General features: G+C 36.6%; 1 protein-coding gene across 1 annotated transcript in view; it reads left to right on the top strand.

Moving 5' to 3' along the window:
• The first annotated feature begins 8457 nt into the window (after positions 1 to 8457).
• Positions 8458 to 12460, top strand: part of LOC111060182 (E3 ubiquitin-protein ligase MIB2) — a 66308-nt gene continuing 62305 nt past the window's right edge. Inside the window, exons 1-2 of the mRNA XM_039425287.1 lie at positions 8458 to 8975; positions 12095 to 12266. Coding sequence (XP_039281221.1) covers positions 8750 to 8975; positions 12095 to 12266 — 398 coding nt within the window. The 5' untranslated portion in view covers positions 8458 to 8749. The remainder of the gene's footprint in view (positions 8976 to 12094; positions 12267 to 12460) is intronic.

Below are 12460 nucleotides of genomic sequence, written 5' to 3'. Positions count from 1 at the left end.
GTGGTGTGTGTGTGTGTGTGTATGAGTGTATGTGCGTCTGTGTACACGATATCTCATCTCCCAATTAACGGAATGGCTTGAAATTTGGAACTTAAGGTCATTACACTATAAGGATTCGACACGAACAATTTCGATCAAATGCAATTCAAGATGGCAACTAAAATGGCGAAAATGTCGTAAAAAAGAGGGTTTTTCGCGATTTTCTCGAAAACGGCTCCAACAATTTTGAACAAACTCATACCTTGAATAGTAATTGGAAAGATCTATCAACTGTCACAAGTCCCATATCTGTAAAAATTTCAGGAGCTCCGCCCCATCTATGCAAAGTTTGATTTTAGATTCCCAATTAGCAAGCTTTAGATACAATTTAAACAAAAAAATCAAGTGGAAAAGATTGAGCATGAAAATTTCTACGATTAATGTTTAGTAGCATTTTCACCTAAAATTGAAAATAAGCTCAAAATCGAGAAAATGTGATTATTCAATTGCAAAATGTTGGCAACTGTTGACTCTATTAGATCATTCACTATGAAGAGATAGCAGACCTCGTGTATCTACAGTGTTATTGTCTTGTCACCAGCTGGCTCAGAGCTTTGAACAGTAGACTTGAGATGCGTGGGAACACTAGTGTCAGGTGATCAATTTTCATAACGGCAAGGAAAGTTGTGTGAGTGCGCCACACCATATTTTATGGAATAGGCCCATATGTTGAATTACCTCCTTCTTCACCAATGTCAGCACAGCCCGATAGGTTGCATCATGAATTTAAGAAATCTTTTTTTTTGTGTCGTTGAGAAGTTGATATTGTGGTAATCATTCATATTGAATGAAAAAGTCTTTTTCATTCAATTTATGAAATATACACACACAAAACTAAGAAATCAAGATGGTAGAGCCTGATTAGAGCAAGCCCATTAAGTCATTTTCAAAAAAATCCCCCAGAGTAGAATGGGTGGTTAGCAAGCCTGGTCTTGAGTTGGGACCGAAATCCTTTCGCTCCATCTGGCAGCCTGTTATAGACTCGCAGGGCCAAGGCAGGTGTAAAATCTGACAAAGCATTTATTGGAACGGTTTCACTTGTTACTCGTTCCGCTACTATGTAGACATCATGTCGTCATTTTGTCCGTCTGCGCTGACCAGTGACGTCACATCACGGTTCTTTGGCACTGCTTGAATCAAGTTGGTTTTCTATACTTTTAGTCGTGTTATTTTGTCGTTTCAATTTTAATATTTGTATTATTCAATTTTTTGGAATTTATTTTGTCTTTAGGCATCTTACTTTCTAGATATTTGCTACTTTTTCACCATATGTTTGCAAACGTTTTACCTACGTTTCAAACACATCCGGCATCTTCCTTTTTCTGACCAGCATTGTAGCGTCTTCTTGTCTTTTGCAATGGTTCTTAGTCGAGAGCGCATTTACGCTTTCGGTCTAAACCTTTTATCCATATTCATCGGACCTACAAAACGTTTTTAAAAGTGAATTATTCTTCGAATTAATTCGTTTGTTCTATTCTTCAATTGTGATTCAATTATTCATCGATTGCTTCGCATATTACTCTGATAAACTTTGTCAAAAATTGCAACCTTGTGTGGGCGTTTATCGCTATTTATTTGATCTACGGAACGTTTTTAAAGTGTGAATTACTTCTGCAAATTAATTCATTTATTCTATTCTTCAATTGTGATTCAATTATTCATTGATTGCTTTGCATATTTACGCTGATAAACTTTGTTAAGTTCACAACCTCGTGTGGGCTTCAATTGCCATTCTTCTAACGATTGGCTTCACCTCTTGAAACTCAAACTTTCAAGTTCATCATCTCTACCATTTGGAAATTATTCAAAAAATTCAACAACTTGAAGGTCAGATTATTCGTTTGGAATTCTACTTGCTCCTGTTCTCATTTCCACTGGGGGATTTGCCTGCTGTGGTGGACGCTTCCATGTTTGTCATCACATGGCCAGATCACGTCATCGCTTGCTGATGTCCTGTTCCTGTGGGTATTGCGGAGTCATTGCCTGTCTGCCTGGCTGCATCTCCTCTTCAAAATTTTATTCAGGTTACGTAAATCGTTCTATTCAATTTTCATTTACTTATGTGTTACTTAATTGTTTTGTTGATGTCTATCTTGACATTCAATTCACTAAGGCCACTGACGCCAACTAATTCATTGGATTTGACAGCTACCCTTGGCTTTACAAGTGATTTTCTAAGGCCACTGACGCCTACTTATCGTTCTATTGATGTCTTTCTTGACATTCAATTCACTAAGGCCACCGACGCCTATTAATTCATTGTATTTAACAGCTACCCTTGGCTTTACAAGTGATTTTCTGAGGCCACTGACGCCTATATAATTGTATTCAATAGTAGCAACTATTTCATTGGATTTGACAGCTACCCTTGGCTTTACAAGTGATTTTCTAAGGCCACTGACGCCTATTTATCGTTCGATTGATGTCTATCTTGATATTCAAATCACTGAAGGCCTATGCCGCATATATTTTTATGTATTTTACTTGTTGAGCACTATTTACAGCTTATTGTCATTTTTTATTCCTTTTGTAAATCATTGTCATTTATTATTATTCCTTTTGTAAATCATTAAGATTGAACTTTGCAGCAATAACTTTCATTATAGCACTCAATTTATATTCACAATTCAGGTATCATTAATATTACCTTTTCGATTATTGTCAGACTTCAATGGTCATTAATGTCATTGACCTAATCTCATTTAAATTTTGTATTTCTCTAACGTTTTATCATGTTGTAATTATCCCAAGATATTTGACTCAATCTACTTACAATTGTTTTTGTATGTGGCCATCTGCCTATTATTATTTTATTGATCCCAAGATATTTGACTCGATCTACTTACAATTGTTTTTTGTATGTGGCCATCTGCCTATTATTATCTTATTATTATTAAATCTTATCTTGTTGATTCATTTAGTCTTTTATTGGCGTACTTACCACACTTCAAGCTATCAGTATTTTTATGCACAGAATTCAAAGATTTATTTGTAGGTATTTATACCAACTATCATTCACAGTCCACTGCCCTGACCTTGGATTCTGTCAGCAGGCAATGCATCACGTGTTCTTGAGAGCCGGCGGAATAAAGGCACATCCAATGTGTCTTGTACTGTGGTCATGGTAAGCACTTTTTGTACTAAACTTCCCAAGGTTTCCATGTGCAAACACAGCACACAAGTACGGTACACTTATAGTGACTATATAGGCCTTAGACTTAGTGACTATAGTGACTTTATATCACGGTCATTATTGCAGTGGCTGTGAAGAGAGGTCTGCACTGAGTCACCACTCGAATTGCCTTCTTCTTCTTCTTTTACTTCTTCTTCACGATGGTTAGTCCATGGAATCCATCAATGTTTTGTGAAAAATAAAAATCGCTCAAACTTCGTGATCTTATGGTTTTTGATGCGAGAAACACGAATCTGGAATCATATTTGGAAAATTCCTTACCATTCAGGAGATATGACCATTTGAAAATTTTATGATTGCAGATTCATAACTCACTCTGTATAGTAGCTGGGGGTGCCAAATTTGTCTCCTACATTTCTCAGGTCGAGCTTTATCTATGGTGCAAATTCAAGCCAAATCTGAGATACCTTTTGTTTCAGTGTGTTTCACGATGGATTACATCAATATTTTTGTGAAATATAGAAATTGCTCAAACTTTGTGATCTTATGATATTTGATGCGAGAAACACGAATCTGGAATCATATTTGCAAAATTTACTACTGTTCAGGAGATATGACCATTCAAAAATGCAATGTTCAAAGCTCCTTCTTCTTCTTTTTCTTCTTCTTCTTCTCATGCAGAAGGAAGACATCATGACAAGCCAAAGCATGTCCCCAGAGCAGCCAGGGCCGCCCCGAGATTAATAGGCGCCCGGGGCGAGATTTTGATGTGCGCCCCCCCTCCTAAGTATAGCAAGGTAAGGTATTATTTAAAAGTAAAGCTACATTTCTCTTCCAGGAGAGCTTCCATTATGGGCTGCATCCTCTCCTTGATAATCATGCTATATATTTTGTAAGCAGAGTTTAGCCAAGTTGATTCCTCTATAGCTGTCACAGGAACTTCTTAGTCCAGTCAATATAGCCATAAAAAAGGAGGTGTGCTTGCAATTTATATTGTAGGCTACTTCTGATTTTTCAATATCTTATGTGGATACATGAGAGAAGTTCAGGAAAAAATAGTCCAGAACCTCGTATTTTCAGTTCAGTTTTCAGCTATTTTTGCCAAATCCAGTAATAATAAATTTGCTCTAGCCTTTGTTTTAGATTATAAAATTCTGAATAAAATGAGATCATTCACAACTCTTTAGCTCCAATAAGTACTGAGTTATGATTTTCAAAAATGAGTAATTTTCAAAGAAAAAATCAATTCTGATGAATTATAGTTTTTGATCAACAATATCAATAGCTAGTCCCAAGCTGGGTGATAAAACTTCTTATCTTATACTCTTTTCTAACCTTGTATTCTGCAGGTTAAAACCTATTTAATTTTAAATTTCCGTTGATATTCCTAAATTGAAAAATCTTCTATTTATTTTAAATTGAAAATTTAATTTATTTTTTATTGAAAAATTTTCTATTTAGGAATATCAACGGAAATTTTAAAATAAATAGGTTTTAGCCGGCAAAATACAAAGGTTAGAAAAGAGTATAAGATAAGATGTTTTATCACCCAGCTTGGGACAAAAAAGCGACCAATGACGACTTGCAGGTTGCAGGAGCATTGCGCGCACAGGCTCACTCAATGACTGCGAAAATATACGCCTATACTATGCGTAGAGTGACTGTATTCACCAAATTTTAGTCAGTGAACGTCAAGTTTTTATTGTTTATGCCACAATTCACACTACACATATAATTAATGAGTTATACATAGGAATGGATTGATAAGAAAATGGTTCAAGACTTTTAACGTGAAGGTGAAATAAAGGTACTTGAAGTGATAATGTCGGGGCGGTAATCATTACACGTTCGTGGCGCCTCCCTAGCCGCGGCGCCCGGGGCGACCGCCCCGGTCGCCCTGCCCTCTGGGCGGCCCTGAGAGCAGCAGACCATAGCTGAGAATGCAATAGAAAAGAGCATAATATTATTCAGTCACAAGGTAGGGCCTGCTCATTATCTGTGTAAGTTTTGGCAGCAGTTAGGTGATCTTTGCCAATCTCTTGCAGATTGTGACACATTCAAAAGCATTCTGTCTGACTTCAGCTGCCTCAAACAGGCTGTCAGCTTACCGTTGTGCTGCAGCTGGGTCTTGGCCAGTTGAAATTATGATGATTGTGTCATCAGCGAACTCCAGCGCCCTGCCTCCAGATAAAAAACAACACAGGACCCAGCACTGGCCCCCGTGGGAAACCCCGTCGCACCAGTTGAGCTCTTGATGTTGCACCTCTAATGGAGATCAGCTGTCTTCGATTTTTCAAATAAGATCTAAGGTTACTTTCACTTTTTGTGTAGTTGATAAGTCTATTTTGTGGTAATTATTCATATTAAATAAAATACCAAGAAATTGTCAAAAAACCACAGATTTATTGATAGTTTGAAAGACCGGTTTCGGTTGTTACACCATTGTCAATCTCCAATTTACTTTATCTTACTTTACTAACTATCAATAAATCGGTGTCTTTTTTTGACAATTTCTAAGTCTTATATTTAATAAGATTTAAGGGTCTGGGAACACCTCCCTTTAAACCACAACGATCAATCTTTCCTATAGTGAGGTCCACGTTATAATGGCAGTGTTTGATTAGCAGTGGTATTGCTATCCTTGTCCATTATTCAACAAAACGAATAGCACTATCTCTTTCTCGTTCTGCTCTTTTGCCATATCGTCTTTTAACAATGTAGAATTAATGATTGACGAAACATTTCATCTTTATTATGAAAATTCATTATAAAACTACCTATTGAAAAATATAGTTTGTTGGTTGATAAAATATAATTGATTATTTCAAACGAGAATGAAAAGTTGGTGTTACATCAATAAACCTGAATCAGCTACCGTTTATAGAAGGTATTGACAAGACAGAGGATCGGCAACGTTTTTCTCCTATCTTTCTCCACTGCCATTATAACGTGGACCTCACTATAGTACAAGAATTTCATGTGACACACAGTCAAAGACTGAGGATTCCACTCATTTTTATACTCTCAACTTATGATATCTACTGAGATTCACGTTCTTAGTGCTTGAATAAAATATAAAAAAAGTAATTGATTGTTTTTATTTAATTTTAACTATAATGATATTATTATTGCAGTAGCCCTATAAATAATAATATTATTATATTATAATGATAAATTTATATATTCATGTTGCCATGGCAAAATTGTTATGTGCTATAAATTTTCGGCTCTAAATTTATTGTCTAAATTCAATATTTTCTAAATTTGGCTTAGTGGTTTTGTGTTTTGTTTCGGTTTTGTATATGTTTGGACTTTTTAACATCAAAATGAACTTTATTCCGAAGTGAAAAGTGTAAATTATTTAAAGTATTGTGCTCACTATATCATTAGTGTCAGGTTTCTCATTAGGGAACTTTGGACTATTAATATACGGCGAGGTACCTTATATACCTTATATACCTCCTTCTTCATCCATTACCCACATCTGTGGGATCGATGGTGTCATTACACAATAAAAACAACACTTTCATACTCAAGTCAAGATCAAGATGGCAGAAAGTGACTAAGTAGTTAAAATTTGAGTCAGATCATCACTCATGTATTCACGCACTTCATAGTAGGCTCTGACTCTCATAAATCCGGTCACCACTCTCTCAAAATCACGCAAATCCAACTGCTTCACTCCTGCAGGCAGTCTATTGAAGTAGCGTAATGCTGCACTCCCATAACACACCTGCGACCTCTGAAGACGTACCCTCGGGATGTCAAGCAGCTCTCGATGCCTAGTGTTGTGATGGTGCACATCATTCCGAGTCAACAAACCATGCTGATTCTTCTTGACATGCAGCAGGCAGAGAAGAAGGAAGTGGCTGACAACTGTCATAATACCCAGTCTTACAAAAAGGGGCTTGCAGTGTGCTCGATGTTCACTAGCAGTTATAATCCGTGCAGCCCGTTTCTGCAGCTTAAGTACTTCCACCACCCTTGCTGAATGACCCCACATGAGCAGACCATAGGAGATATGGCAGTGGAAAAGTGCATGGTAAGTCATTACCAGATATGCCTCTGTCACATGTCCCCTCAGCTTCAGCAACAAGAAACAAATTCGCGACAGCCTCCTGGTCACTTGTTGGATGTGGCTAGCCCAGTTCAGTTTTGAGTCCAAGACAAACCCTAACAGCTTTACAGGGTCCTGTTCAGCTGGCAGGCTGCGAGACAAACTGCAGATTATGTTTTGTGTCTTGTTCTCATTCAACTGAAAGCGATTTGCCTGGAACCATGAGGTTGAAGATTGGAGATGCTCTGCTGACAGTTCTAGCACATGCTGTAGGTCCACTCCAGATGACAATAAGGACGTATCATCAGCAAATAGCAGAGTCGAGCCGTTGTTGTCCAAGTCATTTATCATTATGATAAACAGGATTGGTCCCAGTATTGAACCCTGTGGCACTCCAAAATTCACAGAAAGTGGGCTGGAAGAAGCTCCTCCAAGAGACACCACTTGTGCCCTCCCAGTCAGGTAGGAATTCAATAGAGACAAAGCTGAGTCCACAATCCCATAGTAATGGAGCTTATCAGACAAAATTCCATGGTCAACGCAGTCAAATGCTCTGCTTAGGTCACAAAGAGTCAGTGCTAGGGATTCACCATCCTCAAATGCTGAACCAATCCGTTCAGCAACCCGATTTACCGCATCAAAAGTAGACCTCCCTCTGCGAAAACCGAATTGCATGTTTGAAAAAAGGTTATTCCTCTCAAAGAAGTCCTCAAGTTGGGGCTTGATGACCGCTTCAACCACCTTACCAAAGATTGGAGTGATGGATATAGGCCTGTAGCTGTTTAGGCTCTGGTGGTCACCCTTCTTGTAAACCGGAGTGGTTCTAGATGTTTTCAAGAAATCTGGAACTACCCTTGGGTCTCCCCACCATTCAAAGCCATACGCTAATAATAATAATTATTATATTATATACTCATATTATGAGTGAATTAAGACTCTTGTATTAGATATATCGGAGAAGAGGTCAAGAGCTACTTTCCATTCGAGCAATTTTTTACTGGAAGCTAAGAATCAGGGACCTTCTTGACAAAGTGACTTTGGATCTTTGATTCATGTTCATTCAATAATCTCTGGTTATATAAATTTAACATATTTTAATTGATTTGGAACAATAATGTTTAGTAGAAACTAATCATTATTTTTATATTTCAAACTTTTTTTTCAATTAGTAATAATGGAATCAGCTGGTTTGACGCATAGTCGCCATTGTGATTTTTCACAAAAGCTGTCTAGTCTGTGATTGCGTGTTGAAGCTTGAAAAACGTAAACACTGAAAGTGTTCAAGGTTTATTCCTATTGGAGACATTAATAATTAAATCTTATCTTATCAACTAATTGAAAGCAACGTAATTTCCAATGATAGTTAGATTTCAAAGCTACATTTCCTCCAAAAACGGGTTTGTTTGCAGTGTTTGTTGACTATGAAAATACCAGCTATGAGGATAAGTTGTGATAATTTTTGCCAGTCTACCATGACGCTTTAGATTATATTGAAATTTGAATTTACCAACGCATTTATCATGCTAAAAGTAGGATTACGGGTTGTAAGAGGCCCTGATTGGAAATGGCAGATGCAGGATGGCGGTGAGGGACATTGCGGAACGGTTATTGAGATCGGCAAATTGGGAAGCAAAGAATCGCCCGACAAAACTGTTGTTGTCCAATGGGACTCTGGTACCAGAACAAATTATCGGGTTGGATTTGAAGGTGCTTATGACCTGAGAATAGTTGATAACGCTCCGGCTGGTAAGTTTATGTAATACCTATCTACATTTCTAATTAGTCATAAAACTAGTAATCACTGTAGCCTACTCAGCCCATTCTCTTTGACAACAGCAAGCAATTTTATTCTTAGACTCTGACCTGTTTATAAAGAACAAGTTTGTTTAGAGACTGGAACATTGCTGATTTAAAATAAATCATCCACAAAGATTAGGCCTGTAATGAACAAATAGTGTACTCTCAAGACCTTTTCTTGATTGTAAATAAGAGAGGTTAGAAAAATCTTGGCTGCACTTAGCTCTATCTAATTTAGCTCACTAAAAAAATTTTAAAATTCTCCCCCAAATTTCAAAAAGATTCATTATTTTCTCAAGACTAGTTTTAAATTCACACCAAATAAGGTTGAGTGGAGGAAATGGCCTGAAGTTCCAACTACGCTCTCAATAAAGACAATAATCTAATCAATCACTAGCATGTACTGCATTGAGACAATAATTCAACTTTCAAGCTTATAATCAGTAGAAATGAATGAATTCTTCCAGCATCAATATCAGATCTACTTCTACATAGAAAGCTTTACATTTGATTGCTCAGATTACCGCAATTAATGCAACAGGCTCTTGACAATACAGTTGGAAGTGTGATTGTTTAAGAACTTGACTGCCATGAGATCCAAAGTTAGATTTTAGATGTTGGCAATGGAAAATGGCTAATTCTCCCCTACTAGACACGTACAAATGATAACAATTAATATTATGAGATCCCTAGGTGAGCTAAATTGCTTCAAAGTTGAGCATGTCCGAGATCCTGCTTGGTAGGCCTATCTCATGTCCCATTGGTGCAATACAGTGAGACCCCATAAAGGACCCTTGGCCTGGTAAAGATAGCAGAAAACGACTTAGTAGCAAAGTTGTTATTATCCGTTACATTCTTTCAAATAAGGGTACGATCACATTGGATGCGTGTATGTACTTACTTCATACTTCTCTCCTTAGTCATGACCAGATAACTGGATTGACTGTGTCAGAAAGTAGACCTGACTTGGTCCTTGTCGTAGAGTTGACATACAACTATGTCCGTAATAAACACTTATTTACGTTTATAAACTTAGTCAAACATATAAAAAACATTTAAGAATAGTAATATTTAAACTTTTTCAAGATGGCCTTGCCTGTATGCATTACATTAATTATCACTCGACGTTAGCTGATGTTTCTAATGGCCTGACCTCAAAGTATTCCTCCACTGAATAGAATGGAGACTCTATTAACCAGTTTTTGATTTTTGTTCTGAAGCTACTGTCGTCCAAGTTCTTCACACTGTCAGGTAAGGCGTTGTAAATCCTCCGGGCTAGTATTGGGAAACAATCCTTCTTCTTACTCAGCCTGCAGAAAGGGATGTTTATTTTCGCTTTTCCTCTGGTGTTGTAGGAGTGTCTGTCTTCTCTTCTTGTCAGCAAGTGGAAATTATCCCTTGCGTGCAACAGGGAGAGCCAGATATATTGATTGTATACCGTGCAAGTGCAAGTGAGATCATGCATGAGCCGAGAAACAAAATCTGGAAAAAGCCATTGAAACACGATGTGACGACATGTCTGTAGCTGCTCACACTGAACGCAACAATGCGTATACTTGCATATATACCCATTGAATGTGAACATGCCATTAAAATAATTTATTAGTAAAGAACCCACACAAAGCTGTAGCTTCATCTAAATCTTCATGTGAACCACTGAACTCTCTATTAATGACAAATTGTCATAGGTCTATAAGTTGAACCATCTATTAATTTGGTGTATAAATTAATATGGACATAATCTACATAATATTTGGACGATTTGAGACAAAATTAAGAAATAGAAGAAGTTTTGGGCAATAGCCTGTTTTTCCATTTAACTATTGTATTGTGTGCTCTATCAGATTAGTTATTTGTGCAACTAGTGCGCAAAGTGACAGTTTACTGCACCGAAAGAAACGTTGAAACGTTTACAACGGAATGGTTTGTTGAGGGCAGCAGAGGAACTTTGCGCACGTATTTCACATTAAGTTTTTCCTACATTTACCATGAATATGAAAAGTGGGTAATTATGGGTAAAATTGCCTGAAATCCATCAAATGTAAATCTGTGTAATTTCATTATTAATAAATAAAATAGAATGTAGTATGTGTGTTTGAATAGCGGCTGTGTGGTGTGTGGGTGGTGGCTGTCATCCACTGTGCCTGTCCACCAGATTAAGAATCTTATAACGTGCACCACCACACTATAGTTACCAACTTAATTTTGATTTTGCTGCACTGGTGCTCCATATAACCCACCAACTATTTTGCGTTGCCATGTTGCAAATCTGGAGTGCAGGAAAAATTTTTTCCCGCACTAGAGCGGAAAAGTGATTCTTTGCGTTCTGTAATCAGTGCAGCAATGGCCACTTTTCAACGTAACTGTAGGAAAATATAATTATCCTTTGCAAATCAAAGTTGTAGAACACTCTTGATTTTATACTGCTTTTAAAAAACGGTTGGCAATAGAATAGAATGACTGCCTTTATTTTTGACCTAGAAGGACAAAGTTAAGGCGCAGTCGGCCCTCTCTTACACTCAACCCTAATAGATAGATAGGCTATCTGTTGAAGTTTTACTCTGTATAAGTGTTCAGAAATAATATACGCTACCCTCTTTTTAGTGATTATTTGTATTCAAATTTTTAATTCTACTCCTTCCAGAGGTTATTCTATTCAAAATACTCTATGAAATTTTAGAGATATCCAGAGATTATAATGTGTTTATGTCTGTTTTCAGGTGTTTGTCACTCCACACTAGTGTGGCTATAAAAAACAGGGTACTGAATATCATTAAATTTCTAATTAAAGTCCTTCTAGAATTAATCCTTTTTAAATACCCTAAGACATTTTAGAGATAATTCCCCTATATTATAATGGGTTCATGTTTATTTTCAGTTGTATGTCACTCTACAATAGTGTGGGATGGCTGTAAAAACAGGATATTGACTATCAATAAAAAACAACCTGTTCAGTGATTATCTGTGTTCAAAATACATTTCTAATTAAAGTCCTTCCAGAGGTTATCATTTTTAAAATACTACAAGAAACTATAGAGATAATTTTGTTTATGTTTGTTTGTTTGTAGGTGTATGTCACGCTACAATAGTCTGCGATGGCTGTAAGAAACAGGGTATTGCAGGCATACGCTATAAGTGCACCAGGTGTTATGACTACGACCTGTGTTTCCAATGCTATATGTCAGATCAACATGATATCAACCACCCGTTTCAGAGATTCGACACGGCTAATTCCCTCGGGTTAGTAATTTATATTATCAAAATTGCTTTATTGTTAAACTTGTGTGCCGGTAGGAAGTGGACCATAAATTATGCAATAATATATATATATATATAAATTATGCAATTATATATATATATATAATATATATATATATATATATATAATATATATATATATATATATATATATATATATATATATATATATATAT

The sequence above is a fragment of the Nilaparvata lugens genome, chromosome 3 (assembly GCF_014356525.2).
Source record: "Nilaparvata lugens isolate BPH chromosome 3, ASM1435652v1, whole genome shotgun sequence".
NCBI classification, from domain to species: domain Eukaryota; kingdom Metazoa; phylum Arthropoda; class Insecta; order Hemiptera; family Delphacidae; genus Nilaparvata; species Nilaparvata lugens.
The sequence above is the reverse complement of the archived record's forward strand: the minus strand, read 5'-3'. Positions and strand labels throughout refer to the sequence as shown.